General features: G+C 41.0%; 3 protein-coding genes across 4 annotated transcripts in view; 2 read left to right on the plus strand and 1 right to left on the minus strand.

The window, feature by feature from the left end:
* Window positions 1–3,605, plus strand: Meigo (Solute carrier family 35 member B1 homolog meigo). The gene is made up of 2 exons (XM_076423397.1): window positions 1–640; window positions 779–3,605. The coding sequence occupies exons 1-2, from the start codon at window positions 254–256 to the stop codon at window positions 1,355–1,357; spliced, it is 966 nt and encodes a 321-aa protein (XP_076279512.1). The 5' UTR covers window positions 1–253; the 3' UTR covers window positions 1,358–3,605.
* On the plus strand, window positions 3,447–17,363 carry LOC143208533 (sodium/potassium/calcium exchanger 4). The gene is made up of 6 exons (XM_076422989.1): window positions 3,447–3,537; window positions 4,128–4,582; window positions 7,887–8,100; window positions 8,679–8,843; window positions 8,926–9,234; window positions 10,137–17,363. The coding sequence occupies exons 1-6, from the start codon at window positions 3,447–3,449 to the stop codon at window positions 10,448–10,450; spliced, it is 1,548 nt and encodes a 515-aa protein (XP_076279104.1). The 3' UTR covers window positions 10,451–17,363.
* Hk (potassium voltage-gated channel subfamily A regulatory beta subunit hyperkinetic) overlaps window positions 17,034–20,161 on the minus strand; it is a 19,113-nt gene continuing 15,985 nt past the window's right edge. For both annotated transcript variants that reach the window (XM_076423391.1, XM_076423390.1), the window contains one exon: window positions 17,034–19,796. In XM_076423391.1, the coding sequence (XP_076279506.1) occupies window positions 19,695–19,796 (102 nt within the window). In that variant the 3' untranslated portion in view covers window positions 17,034–19,694. The remainder of the gene's footprint in view (window positions 19,797–20,161) is intronic.

Consider the following 20,161-nt stretch of genomic DNA (forward strand, 5'->3'; position numbering starts at 1 on the left):
CGGTATTTAAATCTGTGACGTAGCCGTAGCATACGATGTGGGCGCATGTGATTCGCGTGGAAGCACGACTCACATTCACCGTTGGTTGCCACGTATTATTCACGTTTTCATTTGTGAACGGCCGAGTAGCAGAATGTTTCAAATGTTGTTTTCTTCGTGATACCGGCTCACGTACGACTGCGTACGACGGAACACTCGTCAAGTAGAAACCTGTTGCTAGTTTGACACAGCGTTTGTGTACATAGGATTTACGATGGTGTCGTCGAAACGTTTTAAACTGCTGTTTTGTGCGCTTGGTATTTTTGTATGTTACTTTTACTGTGGCATGTTACATGAGAAAATCACACGGGGACAATACGGCGATGAAAAGAACCCCGAGAAATTCACTTACATGTTTACCTTAGTATTCTTTCAATGCTTGGTCAACTACCTGTTCGCCAAGACCATCTTATTGACAGTTTTTAAACAAGGCGAAGATACTACTCCGCAATCATACTACACCATAGCTGCTCTCACGTATTTATTAGCAATGGTGTGCACTAATATGGCTTTACGGTTTGTCAGCTTTCCTACGCAAGTGATCGGAAAAGCTGGCAAACCTATTCCTGTGATGATACTTGGAGTACTACTGGGGAACAAGGTATCGTTTTTCTACTGCTTTCTTTTGCATTTCATTGGCCAACCTTGTTCAACTTTACAATGTGCTTAACCAATTTTTATTACTCTCGGATGATCATAATAAATGGCCCTAATAACAATTTGATGCTTTGCCTTGCAGGTTTATCCGGTTAGGAAGTGTATATTCGTCTTCTTAGTTGTCATCGGCGTTGCTCTGTTCATGTACAAAGATGGGAGTCCGATGAAGAAGCCGACCGAAGGACAATCAGTGTTCGGAGAAGTATTATTATTACTTGCTCTAACGATGGATGGAATAACTAGCGCCGTAGAGGAGCGTATGAGAGCAGAGTACAACAGCAAGTCTGGGCACATGATGCTGAATATGAACTTGTGGGCAGCAATGTTGAGCGGAGCTGTTACACTAGTATCCGGAGAACTGTTCGACTTTATCCAGTTCCTACATAGAAATCCCTCTATCAGTTGGTATATAGCTATGTTCGCGATGGCTGGAGCGTGCGGACAATATTTCATATTTCTGACCATTGTGGAATACGGTCCATTACGATGCTCCATTATAACTACTACCAGAAAATTTTTCACGGTTCTAGGATCTATATTGATTTTTGGTAATGCGTTGACCAATAGACAATGGTTAGGCACGTTGACTGTCTTCGCGGGACTATTTTTAGACGCTCTGTATGGTAAAGATAAAACTACCAAGAAAAATACTGTGAAGTAAGAACCGTGACAGAAGCGCGTTAACGTGGTGCTGTGAATCGTTTTCGATCACATTACGTTGTATCCGACATTTACGACATCTTTGTTGTACCTTCTCGCCGATTAGGCGTTCTCCAAAATGATATACAACGGGTGTGCGAAGTATTCGTACACCGACTGTATACTTCAACGCAATCAATGAATTTGTAAAGTTTTTATTATTTAGTAGATCATTTAGAAATTTATACATTTTTGCATATGGAGAGGCGAACGAAGTTCTAGTGTATACACTATTTTATAGTTGCGAATGGGAGACCGCGAGAGACGTTTCTGGACGTTACAGTATGAAAGTCGAGTGTATGCACTCTGGGGCTCTTACTATCCGCATATGTATCAGGATAGTAGGAGCCTGAGTCCTCATATTCAGATCCGGAGTTCGATCCGGATTTCGAGTAGTCTTCCCTCGCATAGTGTGACTTTCGTCTCTACGGATAGTATTACTTTTTATACAATGTAAGATGATCCCAGGTCGGATATCGGTCAGGTAATACTAATGCAATGATGGAACTTTATTACATTCCGTTATTTCGTTACGAAACCTTTACCAACGGATCGGTGAAATTTTTCTGATTCAAACGAGACCAAATACGATAGAATTGCAACTATATTTACTCGTTTAATAAGCGATAAAAGGCCCACGTATCGACTACAATGGTAACGGAAATACAAAACAAAACATATTTGTAAGATTTCCCTGATTAAAAGAAGACCAAACTCGACAGAGTTTCAATCATATTTACCTATATCATAGCGAGTTATGATCACACTTTAAATGAGTAAATATGGTCGAAATTATATCGTATTTAGACTCGTTTGAATTCGAAAAATCTTACAAATACGTTGGTAAATGTTCTGTAAAAAAAAAACGAATGGAAAATAAAAAGCTTTCCTATTTGCATTGACATTGTAATCGATACGCAAACCTTCAGAACTGTGCCAGCTGTCTCGACCCTCGGTCCCTCTTTGTCGTTTGCGATGTCCTTTTCTATGTTCGGTAAACGTCAAAGAACGCTTTCCGAGCCTCCATACCCACAAGGTAGTAACACTCTGCGAGGGAAGATTGTAATGAGAAGACGGATTTTATGCAATTTAAATCAATGAACAGATCAAAATATATTTAATATATTAATTTATCGGTTTCAGCTTGTTGAAATCATTAAAAGATGAAAGGAATAAAATTGGCTCCTCTTACCTATAATTGATGGAAAAGATTTTTGTTTCGCATAAAAATCCGCAGTCTAGTAATGAGTAATCCGGATAGTAAGAGCCCTAACGCACTTTGTTTGAAAAGCATCGTGTGCGTGTTTGGCTGCGTATGTATGCTGTGTAAATATGGTACACATTTTGTAACAAGAATCATGCATGCCATGCCGTAATGACTTCCTCGAGATATACACTTCCCGTCGTTTTCTCAACCTTCCACTTGTTCTCTTCTTCTTCTTCTTTTAGTGCGAGTAAAGAAGCGATTATTTGCAAATGGAAACCGAAAAAGCATATCGCGTACGGAATACAATTTGCCAGGGAATAGCACAAACGGTGTCATCATTTTTGTCTGATGTAACGATACACAAACGACCGCTAATAGGAAATAAGTAGATAATGTATTATTACGTGCAAGATAAAATGTAATTTTTTACGCGAAAATGTTTCCTCGCGCGTAGACTCGAGGGTGGACCTTCGAGGACGCTCGGCGGCGACAAAATGATTGAGAGAAGTTTGTAGGACAGAGCCGGAGCAAACTGTACGTACTAGTAAATGCGAGTCGTTCGCCGCGTCTGAAGTAGCGAGTTGGCCGTCGTCTGAACACACATTTCTTAAATGAGATTTCGTTATTGTTATCAACGTAGACAATACCGTCGACGATGGTCAAGCAGATAATAGCGACGCGTGGATACGGCCGTTAGGGAGGGATTGTAATCAGTTGAATGTACCATAAATGCGCAAACTGCTTCTCAACAAGTAGTTTAACGTATTTCAGTTAAAGAAGTCGCATCGAAGGTCGACATTCTACCGATCAGAATCCTAGCAATAGATATCGAAGTCCTCGCGAGATGAACGGTAGTCGGCTTTACGTATGTTGCGCGTGGATCGTTGTGCTAGCAGTGTGGTTCCCGATTGTCAGTGCGGATCTCCGGAATGGCGGTGAGTGTTGAATGATGTTCTTTTAAACATGCATGTAATATATATACATATACACGAATGTATTCTCATCCGCTCTTGTTAATCTGCATTTTACTTTTGATCCCGCTCCTCAACACTCGCAACTGGAGTTACCATACTTTAAAAGAAACTCGACGCTTTCTGGGGGAAAAAATGTCCATTTTGTTCGATAATATCCTCGAGAGTGCCGAACGGCCAAAGTGACTGGATTTGATTTTCAATCGACTTCTGGCACAGTGTAATACAATCAATGTATTGATCTACTGAAGTAAATTCCCGCAGACGCATTCTCGTATGCCTTCAATAAATGTGAACACCGGAAATCTGGAATTTCGTTCATTTTCACTGATCCGCCAAAGGTTCTCCTCTCACTTTTTCTCTCGTGATGTCCCTTTGGGTTCCCGGCCGAAATCCTGAACGCACCTTACAGTTATTTCTTGATTGAGAAAGAAACAACTTGAAGAGGGCCTAACGGGTTCCTTCGCTTTTCACCTTCGAACAAGTAATCAGCGTTTCCTGCGGATGCGCGATACACGAAGGAAGAAGAAACAGAGAGAAACGTTTGATTTTAGAATCGTTCGCGAGCAATTCGTCGAGCACCGATCGTTTCTACGAAATTGAAAAGATCGCCGATCAACCGCTAGGAACAACGACCGCCAGGCGTTGCGTTGTCCTTGGTAACGACGAGAGCGAAGATTTCCCTGAAGATCTGTTCACCTACGAGCAGCGTCGTGACGGGGCTCTACTGCTGCACGTATTCCTCGGGTTCTACTGTTTCCTGATCACCGCGTTCGTCTGCCATAACTATCTGCTGCCGTCCTTGGATCGGATATGCAACAAGATGAACATCAGCACGGACGTCGCCGGCGCGACCTTCCTCGCGATGGCCAGCTCTTTGCCGGAGATGTTCGTCAACTTGATCGGGACGTTTCTCACCGAATCGGACCTCGGCGTTGGTACCGTTGTCGGTTCCGCCGTGTTCGACACGTTTGCGACTCCTGCTGTCGGAGCACTGGCGGCTTTCCACGTACGTACACATTGTTGTTTCTTTTACATAATGTTCGAAAATTATTCTTCTGTTCTTTTAACACGTTCCAGTGTACCGGAACTGATCGAGACATATTTAATTAATGCGCTAAAAACATATATTTTATAAGAAGTTTGACACTGCAGAATATATTTCCACCAAACGAATGATATATTATAAAAAATGAATCTAATTCATCTGATTCATCTGATTCATTGAAGATGAATTAATTAATCAAGGTAATTCATTTTTTATAAGGAGTTTATCACTGCAGAATATATTTCCACCAAACGAATGAGATATTATAAAAACTGAATCTAATTCATCAAAGATGAATTAATTAATCAAGGTAATTCATTTTTTATAAGAAGTTTGACACTGCAGAATATATTCCCACCAAACGAATGAGATATTATAAAAAATGAATCTAATTCATCAAAGATGAGTTAATTAATCAAGGTAATTCATTTTTTATAAGAAGTTTGACACTGTATAATATATTTCCACCAAACGAATGAGATATAAAAAATGAATTAACATGATGAATTAGCAAGGTAAATGGTCATTTTTCGATGTTTTTTTATTCAAATTGATTAGGTGAGTCTTAGGTAGTCTCGGTTACGTGTTTCGCATTAAAAAAATAAAAGTTTCGAAGTTTCGGGAAAATTTACCTACAAATAGCTACAGCGCCCGCTTTAGCGGTTACGTCGCCCCAGACAAAAAAACAAATTGCCGCCCTTTAAGAATATATATGTATATATTTTTTAAATAAAACGACATATTTTTTATTTTCAAAACAAATAAAGTCATTTTATTTTGATTTTAATAGAAGCATTTATTTTAATAAAAGCAGATTTTCTATTAATTGGGTATTTAACACATCAATATTTTTCTCACACTTATACAGCCAAAATGGCGCCCCGGACAAATGTCCGGGTTGCCCGTCCCTAGAGCGGGCCCTGATAGCTAATAAATTAATTCTTAATACACATTAGCTAATAAATTAATTAGCTAATAAACTAATCCTTCTAACGTCTCAAAAAAAACTGAAGCTGTTGGGTCCAATTTTGACAATAGATATTCGTTTTCTAAATGATACTTTGTACAGCTACTGCAACATTTTTGGTAGAGATTTTCAAAAAAGTTAATTGTATTTATATTGATTCTGAGCTAATACATCACTGGCGCACTTATGCAATCGTTCGGCTAATCGAACATCTGGAAAAAAGTATATCCTAATCTCGTATTGTCGATTGATCCGATACAAGCTGTACAAAAGATCGTATTCCGTAAGCATGCCCGCAAAGATTTTCTATACCGATTCCCTTTGTTTTTCGTCATTCAAGCTACGATCCGATCGATAATACGCTGCTTTATCATTATTTAAATCGATAGACAAGGTATCGGTGATTTCGGCGATCTTTGCGAGATCTTCAATCATTATTTACCACCTACTGACGCAAAAGATCGATCGCACGCTCTTGCTCACAAATGCCAGGATAATTACGAGCGATGAAGTATTGTTAGAGCACTTTATCCTCCAATATATTTATTCGAAGCGATATTTTAGAATAGAAAATCTGTGTGTTCGATGCCATAATATATAAAATCATTTAGATAATGCCTGATAAAATTAAATCTTTGCATCTATGTACATCTTGCTAAATCACGGTTTAATTAATTTGCACCTATCGCGGCAAGATATTATATGTTAATATCTCGCGCGAGGAATTAAGAGAGATAGAGTTTATTATCACCGGCCCACAAAATAATCGAACATCTTGGAGTGAGTAAATATGAATAAATTTTGTGCTTATTGGAAAAAATTAATTACTCATTGCTGTACCTAACGAGTATAGACGCGTGTGCAATACTCTATGTTTGTGAACGAACTACACCCGTCCCTCAATTTACGCGAATATCCGTTCCACGTGGATTTGACTCACGCGAATAAAAAAACCTGTAAATTGAATCTGTAAACTTGATCCCAACAAAAACATCCTGTAAACAGGAGCCAAGTGCCTATGGCCGTAAAAAGTTGTGAGATCAAACAAAATACGGCCAAGTTCGTTAGCTTAGAAATACCTCTTGCAATACTGAAAAAAGCGTTTGTAAAAATTAGTTTAAAAGAACGCTATTTAAATTTTAAAGAGTTACACGGAGGGCTAAATTATTCAAACTTGGCCGCTACCTAACACCTTTTATTAGAGTTACTCCATGTAACTCTTTAAAAATTAAATAGCGTTCTTTTAAACTAATTTTTACAAACGCTTTTTTCAGTATTGCAAGAGGTATTTCTAAGCTAACGAACTTGGCCGTATTTTGTTTGGTCTCACAACTTTTTACGGCCATAGCAACTTGGCTCCTGTTTACAGAATGTTTTTGTTGGGATTTCATCAATTTTTGTTGAAATTTCATCAATTATCAAGTAGGTATTAAAGAAACAAATCCTTTTCTAATCTGCAAGACAAAATCCAAATTCGATGTACCGAAGATTAACACTGCCGGCGACGCTCGAATCCGTTTGCCACCCGCCGCTATAGAAAATGCTCGGTGCAGTTTCTTTTGTTTACGTTAGAGAGGTTGTTTTTTACATCAGTATTTGTTGCGACTTCGAAGCTAATAAAACGTATACTTACGTATGTTATGCTGCTATGTTCTATCCTACGTACCTATTTCGTAATGTTTTTTTTTTTCAATACAACCCCTTTAAGGTGTAAAATTTCAAACTTTGATAATTATTCCTTTGAGTGTTTGTTATGGTGGACCTATGTACCAAATTTCAAGCTTGTAGGTCAATGGGAAGTACCCAAAAGGTTTTGATGATCTGTCAGTCAGTCAGTGACAAAAGCGATTTTTGAGGTCCTACATATGTATATCTCGGAACCTACTAATGTTGGAAGATTAATGTTTTGCCAATATTGAGACATGATAGCATTTAATAATTAATAAGTGTACGAAATTACATCTCTCTAAAAAACGGGTAAGTTGTTTCGTGTAAAAGGAGATAGTGCGAGAACTTGGCATATCTGGAATCTAGATAAGATTCCAGAGAGGCCACACTACTCTCCTAATGTTTTCCTTCCTTACCGCGTAAATGTAGGTAAATTTAGGTAAAATTACGTAAATTTAGGTAAAATTAAGTACATTCAGGTAAAAATTCCGCGTAAATCGAGGTAAATTTGCCGCGTAAAAAAGGGGTACAAAAAGGGATGTTTCAGTACTTACAGAACAGGGTCATAGATAAGAAAACATTTGCATACTGCGATGTACAGCTTTCACATTCACTTATTCACTTTACTAGGCGGTGCCGTTGCAATGGCGCGTGTTGACACGCGACTGTGCCGTGTACATAATATCGGTTGGAGCATTGGTGATAGTAATATGGGACGGTATAATTGTATGGTACGAGGCAGTGATTCTGTTGGTGGTGCTTCTCGTTTACCTGATCCTGCTGTTCAGCGGGAAATTCTTGGTGCGCTCCTGCTCCGGCACGACCTCAAGTTCTACGGTGAAACGTAAGCTCTTTCTACCACGGCTTGAAAACAGTTGTGATATCGGTTCCGGTCCTCAAAGTTTTAGTTTGTTATTCAGTTTTACGTGGGAACTTGAACGTGCTCGTATTGTTTGGCGAGAAAAATGTGAAGGACCGTAATAGAAACCGATACCAGTGAAAATTTCGGTCCTTCGTAATAGTTATTTACAGCAGGGGTCGGCAAACTTCTTTTGGAAATGGCCAGAACGTTAAATTTTTAGGCTAGGGGGCATGGTAGCAAGCTCGAAGATATTTACATGGCTAGCTAATTCTGCTCATAGAGCGACGAAAAAAACTAGGTTCAAAATTTTTTTATTGGGAAGTGATATTTGTAAATAATTTTTTTTATTTTACGTAATTTGATTTATTTTTTCGTGTCCATTAACCTCGCGGGCCTGATTAAAAGCAGGTGGCGGGCCGGATTTGGCCCGCGGGCCGTAATTTGCCGATCCCTGATTTAGAGTATCGATCCTTCATAACTGTTTCAATCAAGCCTGAAATGTAACCACGCGAAGAATAAGCGAGAACAAAGTATAGTAACACCACGGAATGATCAATTAGTCTCCTCCGTTGTCGAGAATGTGCCGGTGGAAGGATCCTACCAACCGAACTCCAAGGAGATTTCGAACGGCAATGGAGTGCTACGCGGAAAAGAAGATATAAAAGCAGCCAGCGATCCTGAGAGTTTGGCAACTGAGAAAACTTCGGATGATCACGAGGAACTAGGTACTCATATTCTTTCTCTCGTGTCGCTTACGCCCATGGAAACGATCAGAATAAAAGTTTCTTCGCCTCTCTTATCACGCAGAGAATATATTCGTGTGGCCGAACGAGCGAAGCGCGCTGTCGAAGTTTTGGTTTCTCCTGGTCTGGCCATTGAAGTTTCTTCTGTTCATAACGATACCGGATCCCAGACGGGAGCGATTCAGTCGTTGGTATCCGCTAACCTTCCTGATGTGCGTGGTGTGGATCGCGATCTCTTCCTATTTGATCTCGTGGATGGTTACGGTGATCGGCAGCACCATAGGGATCCCGGACTCCATCATGGGCCTCACGTTCTTAGCCGCCGGTGGGAACGTGCCGGAAATGTCGTCCATTGTGATTTTAGCCAGACAAGGTACGTACTCGCGGTCCTTCCAGAACTGCTTATATTTCCTTCGGACCAACGAGGGAGGCTAGCCAAACCGTACACGCCGATTTTTATGAAATTTACACGTATTTTTAACGACGTTCGTGTCAAGGGAGTGAAAGTACCCGTGAAAATTGGGGCGAAAAATCTATTTTATCGAACACCTCCGAAACTATTAGACGTAGACGAAAATTTCGTGTCGAATCTTTTGGTGCAAACTGATTTTTAGAAAAATATGTTGTTTCTTCACCGCATCTTTCTTTTTTATTTTCACCCCCTTAACATGATCGAATTTGTTGGCAGTAGACAGCGGATGATTCTCTCTTACGACCCGTTCAGACACGGCGGAATCCGCGCGTTTTCGACCGCGTGATTTGAACCGCGTCAAAATTGACAGTCGTTCAGGATGAGGCGGTAACCGCGCGGACATGCAGGAGAGGGGCAAAGTTTTAGCTCACAGTACGAAGATGAAAATCGCGCGGAAACAGCGCGGATTTGATTTCCTGCGGTTCAGAGGCGGCAGCCGCGCGGATCTTTAGACCCCGCGGTCACGTGTGAACGCATCCATTTACGCCAATGTAAATAAGGTACGCGCGGTTGATCCGCGCGGTTTCCGTCGTGTCTGAACGGGCTCTTAATGTGTTCAATAGGTTGAAAATTATATAACAGCATTTTTAAATTCGTCTAATGTTTTAATCTTTTAAATTACACCTGCTAATTTCTGTCATATAAATGCATAAAATCCACTGTCTAATCGGCAGGTATAAAAAGATACATGGCAAATATTTTTTTCGGTTCTGTATCATACGAAAATTTCATTAAAATCGTCGTGTCACGGTAACCTGCCTTGTAAAGTCGATTGATCCATCGAAGAAACTGTCCTTTTCCAGGTGACGGAAACATGGCGATGAGCAACACGCTGGGAGCAAACATTCTAGACATTCTACTCTGTCTGGGTCTACCGTGGCTGATAAAGTGTCTGCTGACAGGAAAGGACGTGGTGGTTCAGTCGGATGCGCTGTCGTATAGTATACTTTCAATAGTAGGCTGCATAATCGTGCTTTACGCGGTCATTGCTGCCTTTAGGTTCGAGCTGAACAAGAAGGTGGGACTAATTTGCGTGTTGTTGTACACGATCTTTATAGTATTCTCGATTCTCGCCGAGTTGAACGTGTTCACTATGAAATTGCCGAGCTGCGATTAACAGGCCCGTCACTAGTATGTTTATTTATTTGCCAGCCTCACGATTTCGGTTCATGTAACAATACTCGCGTGTTCCGGTACCAGAGCGACCAAAGGTTCGCGCACAGCCATCGTTGGCCGCGGTGCCACGCCGCAATAATTAGCCAAAGAATCACGAATTTCGATGGAGTCGAAATATGTAGCAGTGTGTTTGTGCCGTCTTAGTTTGATTATTTAAAGAAAATATATGTCGAGGGAGGTAGTTTCGATTAGACGGACGTGAATGGCCGCCTGTCGCGAGAACTCCGTTGTCTAAAGAAAGATGGCCGTCCGCCGGTGGTCCTCGAACGACGATGGCGGCGGCGGCTGCAATGGATGAATTAAGTCGGAGGAAAATGGAGGGGACCGGTTCAGCGGACATTTGTGGACAGCTGTCCCGGAGTACGGCGAAATGGACTTATACTCGGTTTCGAATGCGGGTCGTTCGAAATCTTGATCGATCGCTCGTTATCGCGACGTCCATTCTTGATAAAGACTAATTTATTTTCTTGCATTCTAAGAATGAACTCGATCGGAGGGAACGCTCTCGACGAGTCTCGCGACTTTCTTTTAGATTCGACCGCGACGTTAACCCTGCGTTTAACCCTTTGCACTCGAGTGGTGACACTGGTGACTCGGAGAGGCGCCACTACTAATTCGTACACCGTTATTCAAAATATTTGTTGCGTTATTAAATTTCTATTCAATAAATTGCTAAACGTATTTAGTATTTTAATAAACCACCGAGAGTACTGTACGAGGTATTAACCTACGCTGCCAAATAATGCAAATTACGCTCCGTAAACGTAAAAATAGGACTTTATCTAGAGCTTTTGACTACTGAAAAAGCCCATTTTTGCATTATCTATCATAAAAATGAGAAAAAAACGAGTCTACCCCGTTAAATATTGATCGAATATTGAAACAGCTTTGACCGGCTTTTCGGGACAAATGCCCCATTGTGCGTCGTCTCGCGTGCGGACTCTTCCTGTAGAAAGGGACTAGAAAATGTACGGCGAAAGCGGAGGAATGCGACGTCGCTGTCGGTGAACGTGCGGGGAATGGAGAGAAAACGATTATGCGAATATGTAGAGATACGCAGGATGGCGCAAGTCGATCGCCACACGGGAGGCACGCGTGTGTATTATCAGGGTAGATGGTTGTACGCGATGATCACCGTTTATTCGAAAAGTTCACAATAATAGGCATTCGGATATATAAGTTGGTCTTTTCAGCTCCTCGGCTCCTCGCGGCTCCTTTTTTTCCTGTTTACGTATGTACTTTCAGGCGTTCACGTTTTAACACTGGTAGCCGAGATTACGTCGATCCGTTGATTCCGTCAAGGACTAATCGAATCTCGACTCGAGCCGATAAAATCAGTTCTATCGGCTCTTATTGCGATTAGTATTATTCTCTCATTGTATGTTTGCGCGCGATGGGCGCACGATAATAATTAAACCGCGTAAACGAAACGCGATAGCCAGCTAGCACGTATACGTTGTTAACGAGATAAGATAACCCGCAGGTCGATTGTGTAACAATAATGAGTAAAACGCATGGAAATCCTCGTTCCCGATTCATTAGTGAAATCGTCGGTTATGCGCCTTCGCTGATGCGAAACCGATAGTCGAGTGTGTATTTACCCGTACGGTAACGCAAGTGTGCAAGCAAGGCAGGATCTCGCACGAGAAATGTAAGAGAAAGTAACGTGACGGCGCGGCGTGGGTGGTAGCACGATAAACGAGCATCGGAACCACGTTTTTACCGCGGGGTGCGAAATCAAACAGTCTACGTACATTTCGTAGGTTTAAGATGTCTACAATGCTCCTTCGACAACGACTTTCTTAGCGCGGGGATGTAATGGAGCGGCGTGGCGAGATTTTTCTTTCTAAGTATGTATGCGCGCCGCTGTTCTCTCGTCACCGCTCCACTAGAGACAGTCGTATTCAATTGCACCGGTTCGATTTTGCCGCGATCTTCGCCACTCCACTATATCTGTACTAGACTGCGAATCTTTATGCGAAATAAAAATCGTCTGCATCGACTGCAAGAAATAGAATCGAATGTAATTTCTTCCCTTAATGATTTGAATGGAGGAAATTTTATATTAACCCTTTGCACTCTCGGAGCTATTTTATCTCGAAAATTAAACGTTTCTTCCCATCTAGAATTGTTCACTTTATAGAGATATGAAATTATTATAATAATTCGTACAATACTTAAATGTTTAGTAATTGGTTAGATCTCAACATACTTGACAATCTAAACAATATTTTGAATAATGGTATAGCAACTTTTTAGTGGTGATTCTGAGTCACTACTCGAGTGCTAAGGGTTAACATCTTCAATTTGTAAAATTTGCCAACGATTTCAAATTCCATCTACTCAATTTTGCTGTAAACGCATAAAGATCCGCTGTCTAATCTGTACCCTAAGTCTCGGAGGATCGTCGGGCCGGTCGCGCACTGCTCGCCAAACTGTCGTTCGTTGTCGCGTTTAACTGTCACAACTCGAGAGAAAGAGAAAGAGAGGGGAAGAGGGAGAAAAATGCGACAGTTTCGACGACGATCGCAAGTGCGCGGACGGCTCCGTTAGTCATACGTTACAAAACTTGTCGAGAGATCGTGGAATGATGCAGTTTGATATTAAATATCTGTACAGTGTCACACCTCTCCTGCGTTTCTTTCTCGTATAATACATATATAACTGTGGTGAGATGACAAGAAGGTCCCGGTGCAAGACTTGTGTCCCCACTCTACCTTCCCCTTCTACGACGCTATTCCCCACGCTTACGCCATCACATGACGCGTTTCGTCTGTGTCGTGCATCTACTGGCAAAGAGAGGGTCACTTTCCCCCTTAATTCCTGCTCCCTCCCCTCATCTGGCGACACTGCTGCCGGGGACCTTGTCATCTTACCACGATATTATACAGGGTGAACCACGAATTGTGACCAGTAAAGATTACTGTTATTAGCAGTCTGATCGAAAATGTTTTTTAATTATACATGTTATGATTAACCTGCGGATGTTTATGCAAATTTCAACTTTTGTAGACGAATTTTAAGAGAAAGTGGAATCAAATAGAATCTTATTTTACGTGGTAGTAGCCATTTTAGATATGAAATAAATGAAAATCGTACTGAATTCTGTCATACTTCATATCCTAGCATTTTTTGAAAATTTTCGAAAGCCATAACTGCATAAAGATCCGCAGTTATGGCGCTTACCGAATTCGCCTTGAAATCCTCTAACAAACAGACGTAAAAGAATTATAGGTGTATTTGCGAAAAATTGTAGGAGACCTTGAAAAATCATGATAAAAAGAGTTGACAAAAAATTTGCCACACCTGATAAAAACATTTTCAATTAAATCTCTAGAGTAATCTCTATTGTTCCCGATTCGTGATTCACCCTGTATATGTATACTCCTCTTTGTTACCGCCGCGCGCCGGATCGAGGACATCCGACCGCGGCTTTTTCTTGATCGTGTGCGAAGATAGCTCTTGCCGTAAAAATATGAAAAATCCGAGACTCCCGAGAAAACATAACTCGGTAACTCGGTAGCGTAACTCGGACCTTGTTAGATTTACGATCGGATTAGCAGGCTATAAATAGGCTTCACAGTCGATACCTTTATTGCAGTCGACAAATCATTTGCGCGGCCACTCCGCCGGGACATCGTTATGTTTCCTCGATGAGAACCAACGGATGGGCAAAACGGAGTGTTCTTTGCCCGGGGCGTTCCAAATTGCTCCGGGGGGCAACGCTTCTACGGCGACGGCGATATAGCATCTATCTTTCTCGTGTCTTTTCGGTAGAACGCCTCGAGTGGGCGTGGCTCTGTTGCTCTCGCTTTTGACGAGACGGTGACGCACAGAGCACTTTCCGCACATGCTTGTTGCTCTAATCATTCGCATGTCCTGCTTGCACGGTTCCGAAAACGATCGATAAAATCACCGTGCAATTCTCGTCTGGCCGACGACCAAACCTTACGATCTTACGAAGATGTATGCGCTTCGATAAGTGGTAAAAAATGTCCTCGAGGAATCAACAAATCGTCGACTAATTAAAAAGTGTCGAAACATCGCGATTTCTTCGCTCTCACTCGTCGCACCGTCCCTGGCAAAAGGTATTCGATCGAACGAATCGACACGATTCGTTTACCTTATCTCTCCACGTGCATTTGTATTTTTAACAGTTGCAAATAACGCGACTGTCGTACATCGATAAAATATTAATATAGAGATGAGTGCATCTGTTTTGTCACGGATTGAAAATGTTGAATCATCTGATTGAAGCGATAGGGATATTTTCCGGAAGTTCTCTCTCTTATCGCTGTCTTTCTTATTCGTAGCTTTAAAAACACATCGATATATATATATATATATATATACAGTGACTCACGAAAGTATTTGAACGCTTACCATGAAATACTTTGTCTATGATAATGAATAGACTGCGGAATTTTATGCAAAATAAAAATTGTTTGCATCAACTACAACAAACAATGGCCAAGTAATAATTTCTTTCATTCTTTAATAATCTTCATAAGCAGCAACTAATACATTCATGTTCTTAAATTTTTTAAATTTGTCCATTGTTTTAAATTGCACCTACCCATTTTTGTCATAAATGCATAAAATCCGCAGTCTAATAATGAACATACTATACAGTACTTACAGAAATATTATCAACATTGTAAATAGGCATGACTCGAAATATGTATACGATAGTGATGAATAAACTGCGAATCTTTATGCATTTTTGGCTAATGAAAATTTAAAAAAAATGCCAGAGTATAAAAGTGACAGAGTTTAACACGATTTTTATTTATTTCAGATCTGCGAAGGCTACTACCACTGAAATTAAGATTTTATTTGATTACACTTACGCGTTAAATTTCTTTACAAAAATGGCAAATTGCATAAACATCCGCGCAGTTTAGTTATTAATTATTTCTTGTATACATATTTCGATTCACTTGAAACTTGACCTGTATAATCTAGAGAGTCGTACATATTTACAATATTAACAATATTTCTGTCAGTACTTATTATAAAAAAAGTGTTCAAATACTTCTAAAAAATTTTTTAAATAACTCGTAAGTTAATTGTCGTGCGAATCAATTTTTCAAACGAATGCTGCGCGATTTTCAGGGGAGAGAGAACATGCAAGTCACCTTCAGTATTTTAAACGGAATTCCCAACATTTTTTCTCGAATTCGGCTGAAGTACCAAATTTTCCATAAAATAGTGGAACACTCGAACAAGGCTGAAAATGAATAATCGCTAAAATATTTATAAGACAAAATCGATCTCCCCAATCTATATCTTTAATTAAATATAGAATGCTATTTTCGGTAATCAGATCGCCGATTCTGATCGAATACTTTCTGTCACTGGCAGCGTTTATCTGAATTTCGCGTTCGGTTTCACACGGAGTCGCATTTGTCGCCGGCTGTTCTATGTATCTCGTAACGAAGCACAGTCGCCTATTATAGATTTCTTCCGGACTCGCAACAGGATTCGTTAGTAAAAAGAAAACGACAGAACGCTTCTCGACGTTTCGGTAGTTTTAATTTTTGTTTCGTATCGTTTCGTTAAGTTTACTCTCGATCCTATAATAATTTTGTTCGGCTGTTTCGTTAGTATCACGGTTGGGTATAACGCATCGTGTAGCCGCATACGGTACGGTTATCGCGTAAAATTCTCGTTTCGCGAATGAAAAACGTAAGGTCTCTTTCCGTGGAAAATATTATTGACCACAAAACGGCGTCGTATCGGAACGGCGATTAAATAATTAACGTAATCGACACAAGTAGCCACTCGGATCGGTGTTCGCTATCGGTCGTGCGTCGACGCTTGATTAGATCCCAGTTAGATCTGTATCGAATAAGGTTATATCGTATCGTGTTGGAACTCGTCGAGGATTTAGAAAAGTCGCCCGAATACCGAACCAATCTCAACGGTATTATATCGGTTCGCATCGTTCGATCGATTGTTATCCGCGAACCGGTAACTCGCGCAAACGGACAATTTATTAACGTTTCGCCTCGAAAATTCGATTATCCCCCGAACGAATTCTTCCTTGTAAAGCGTTCCCCGCGTCGCCGTTTATATTTCTCGTCGTTTCGACCGAGAGATCCTTTTTCTCTCCCGTACAGATCTATGTATATGTAATGTCTACGCGGTGCGCAAGTCCTCGAGTGACTTGTGAGATTCGAAGCCGAGACGCGGGTACACAGCAGTCGAAGAAAACGATTTTACTGTAATTCTCGCGAGACGTCGCGCCGTAAGGACGGTTATCGTTCGAAGAATCGACTGTCAGAAGACACTGCTTTGGCATACACGACAAATTGCAGTTGAGTAATCAATCGATAGGAATTAATATGAAATAAGCGTCGAATAAAAATTGTTCTTACATATCCAGAAACGTTTTCGATCACAATTGTAAATTACGAAATTACTCTCTCGTAGATACTCTACGCATCTTTCGCATAACCGCAACCCCGTTTTGTAACTTACCGGCATTCGTTCTTCCCACGCACGCGTTCTCATTCATCCTATCTTTCCTCTTTCTCTCCCACTCTCTCACTCTCTCGTTCTCGTTCATACATTCCCTCTTCTCACCTGTCTCTATTTATGTACATAGTTATTGAATGTTTCAACTACGCACGTCTACATACTTACCTATCTACCCGTCTAAAATAGTTTACCTATCTACGTAGCTGCCCGCTAGGCAGATAGATAGCTCGCTGTTATCTAGCCGGCCGTGTCTGCGTGTGTGGCCAGCTAATTAACCAGCCAACTGTCCTTTTTTTTCTTTTCTTCTTCTTCTTTTCCGATAACGAACGGTATGGCAAGAGCTACAATATACTTATGTACAGAGGAAAGGACTGATAGAATATTTTTTTTTTTCGATTCGAAATGGCAGAGCGGCGGTAAACGTTCGAATTAAATACGATCAAATCTAAGTGAAGTGTTTTCTCTGCAAACCGTGTCTGCTCCGAAGCGAATAGTTCAATGCGTTTTTTCTTTCTTTCTTGCTTTCTCCCGACGAAAAATTGTCCACCGTGCAAATGTATCTCGCAAATGTATCTTCGCTCAACATTACAAAAGATCCACCGTCCGCTCCGAACATTATTATTGCTGGCGTACGATCTGCATGCACGGAATAAATTCGTCTTTTTCTTGAGCGGAAGAATTGTAAAACTGCGCGCGCGTAGTGGCAAAACGAACTCGTTACTCTCTTTCTCGCGTGTACGTGTACCTGTGTGTATACATTCTTTATGTGTGTGTATGCGCGTGCGTCTCTCTTTGTGTTATTGCGTTTGTATGTGTGTCCCTCTGTGTGTGTGTGTGTGTGTGTCCGTAATTATTTGAGCGGAAAACAGTACCTGCGATGTGACCGTTCCCTACTCTACGATCATACTATTTAGTTAGCTTTAATGAACACTTTGCGTATTGAATTACGAATAAAGATTCAACTCGCAGCCTCGTAAAAAATCTTGGTTCCTCGTCTAGGGTTTTTCTCAAGCGAAGAATATCCGCCGCGACGTTCGCGGTACGTCGCGCGTCGGCTCGTTCTTTGTATGTTTTTTCTATTTATCACGAGGGAGTCGTGGAAAACAAGTTGCACGCGGTTGCGTCGTCGCAAACGTGGAAATCGGATCTGGAACAACTCCTTCTATTTTGCTTTTTCGTTTTCTCGTTCACACCCTCCCTCCAAGGTGCTCGTAGTTTAATCACCGGTTACGCGACCGATCGCAATCATGATCGTAACCGTAGGGTAAAGGGGGGGGGGGGTACCAGTTACCGTGCCCCACCCGGTTATCGGACACAAAACAAATTTTTTACGAAGTACCCAGTAGTAATTTTTTTGTAAAAATAGAAAATTGATGTTTTCCCTTCGTATAGAGATGAAAATTCCCCGAGACAATGGAACGTTTCGTTTCCGATTATAATGAGAATGCTAAGAAACTGTGCTACACCAGAGGATAGTAAATAGATTGCGGATTTTATGCATTTGTGACAAAAATGGGTACGTACAATTTAAAACAGAGGTATTAAAAAGATCTAAGGTCACCAGTGTATTAGTTTCACCTTAATAAGATAATTAAAAGAAGAACGAAATTGTTATTTGACTCTTGTGTCTTGCAATCAATGCAAATATTTTTCATTTTGCATAAAGATCCGCAGTCTAATAATCAAATAATGATTTTATCGTGCTACGGCACAAACAAGAAAATTAATTACTTAATTTGTTGTCACAAATTTCTTATGTCCGGTAAATAGGACCCAAACTACGGCTGAAAACTTCGTTGATGTTTTCTTTAGCTTTTTAACAAAATCGTCCAGAAAAATTTGACGCTTGTTAATCGGAAATTAATCTTGAAATTAATAAAGAACTTTCAAGTGGTCGCTAAACATCCGGTAACCGGTACCTTCGCCCTAGTTCTCTACTTGACTCCAAATAAGAATGTACTTGTATTACGCAAGCGTCAGCCATAAAATTGATGGCGTCAGCCAATGATCGCGTGGTCGGCGAAGTACGAGTAGGGGGGTTAGCCAATGAACGAGTTCCGTTAGAGTCAGATGCGCAGTAGAGTCTTAAATTCGTCGGCTAGTAAGTACATTCTTATTTGGAGTCAAGATTAGTTGTACTGTGTTTTCGTCGTCGTCGTCGTAGGTCGCATTTATAGTCCGAAACTGTTAGTAATTGGTGGTAGTCGTGGCGTATGCTCGTCGCAGTCGTAATTGCAATCGTAACAGTAACTGTAATCATAACCGTAACCATAAGTATTGTCGTCGATTCATTTATATGCGAAAACACTCTCGTGCGCGCGTATTCTCGCTCGCTCGGTGCACGTGCGCAGTGCGAGCGGGCAAAAACGCTGAACAACATGCAGCAGGTTTAATGGAAAATTTTTTTTTGTTCGTCCTAGCTTAGCCTCGTTTGTTCGATTCGTTATTCGTTTCGGTGTTGGCCGGCCTCGAGTCAAATTCATCCGACCAAGATCAATTGTGTGTGTGTTTGTGTGTGTGTGTCTGCACGGATTGGTACGCAAACATCTTCACACTCTGCTCGTTCATTGGATCTCGCAGAAAGGTAGTTTGCCGGTTAGTTCCTTGGTCTGTTCTTGATCCTGACTGTTCGCCCCCTCGCTCTTTGGGCTACCACCATCCTCTAGAGAGCCCCCACCGCTTCCGTGAGGGCAAAATGATTGTCATCTGAGCGCCAGAGTCGAAATCATCGGTGGTCGGGACGGTTTGTTGTCGAGTATTCTCTCGATCTCGTTCATTATGTTCGTATTCAGTTTCGGGATCAGCTGGAAACCGGGCCACGTTTATCTCTCACGACACAGCACGCGATTCTTATTCTTTGTATTCGGTTGGCAAGAAAGTAATTTCGGTATTTTAAGGTGGAATAACACCCAAGTTTTCTGTTCGAGCAATCAACTTTAATTAGTAAAATATTTTCCATCTTGTTCGATGATCTTTCGCCATCTTTCTGGCAGCTTCATAATTCCGCGCTCATGAAACTTCAAAATTTTCCCGAAATTGGGTTTTTTATTTCACCTTAAAATACCGAAATTACTCTATTGCCCCAACCTAATACTTTATACTTTATACAGTCAGTCGCAAAACGTTACATCGTGCATTTGCAACGATGCAGCAAAGATTTCGGAGATTT

The sequence above is a fragment of the Lasioglossum baleicum genome, chromosome 5 (assembly GCF_051020765.1).
Source record: "Lasioglossum baleicum chromosome 5, iyLasBale1, whole genome shotgun sequence".
Lineage (NCBI taxonomy): Eukaryota > Metazoa > Arthropoda > Insecta > Hymenoptera > Halictidae > Lasioglossum > Lasioglossum baleicum.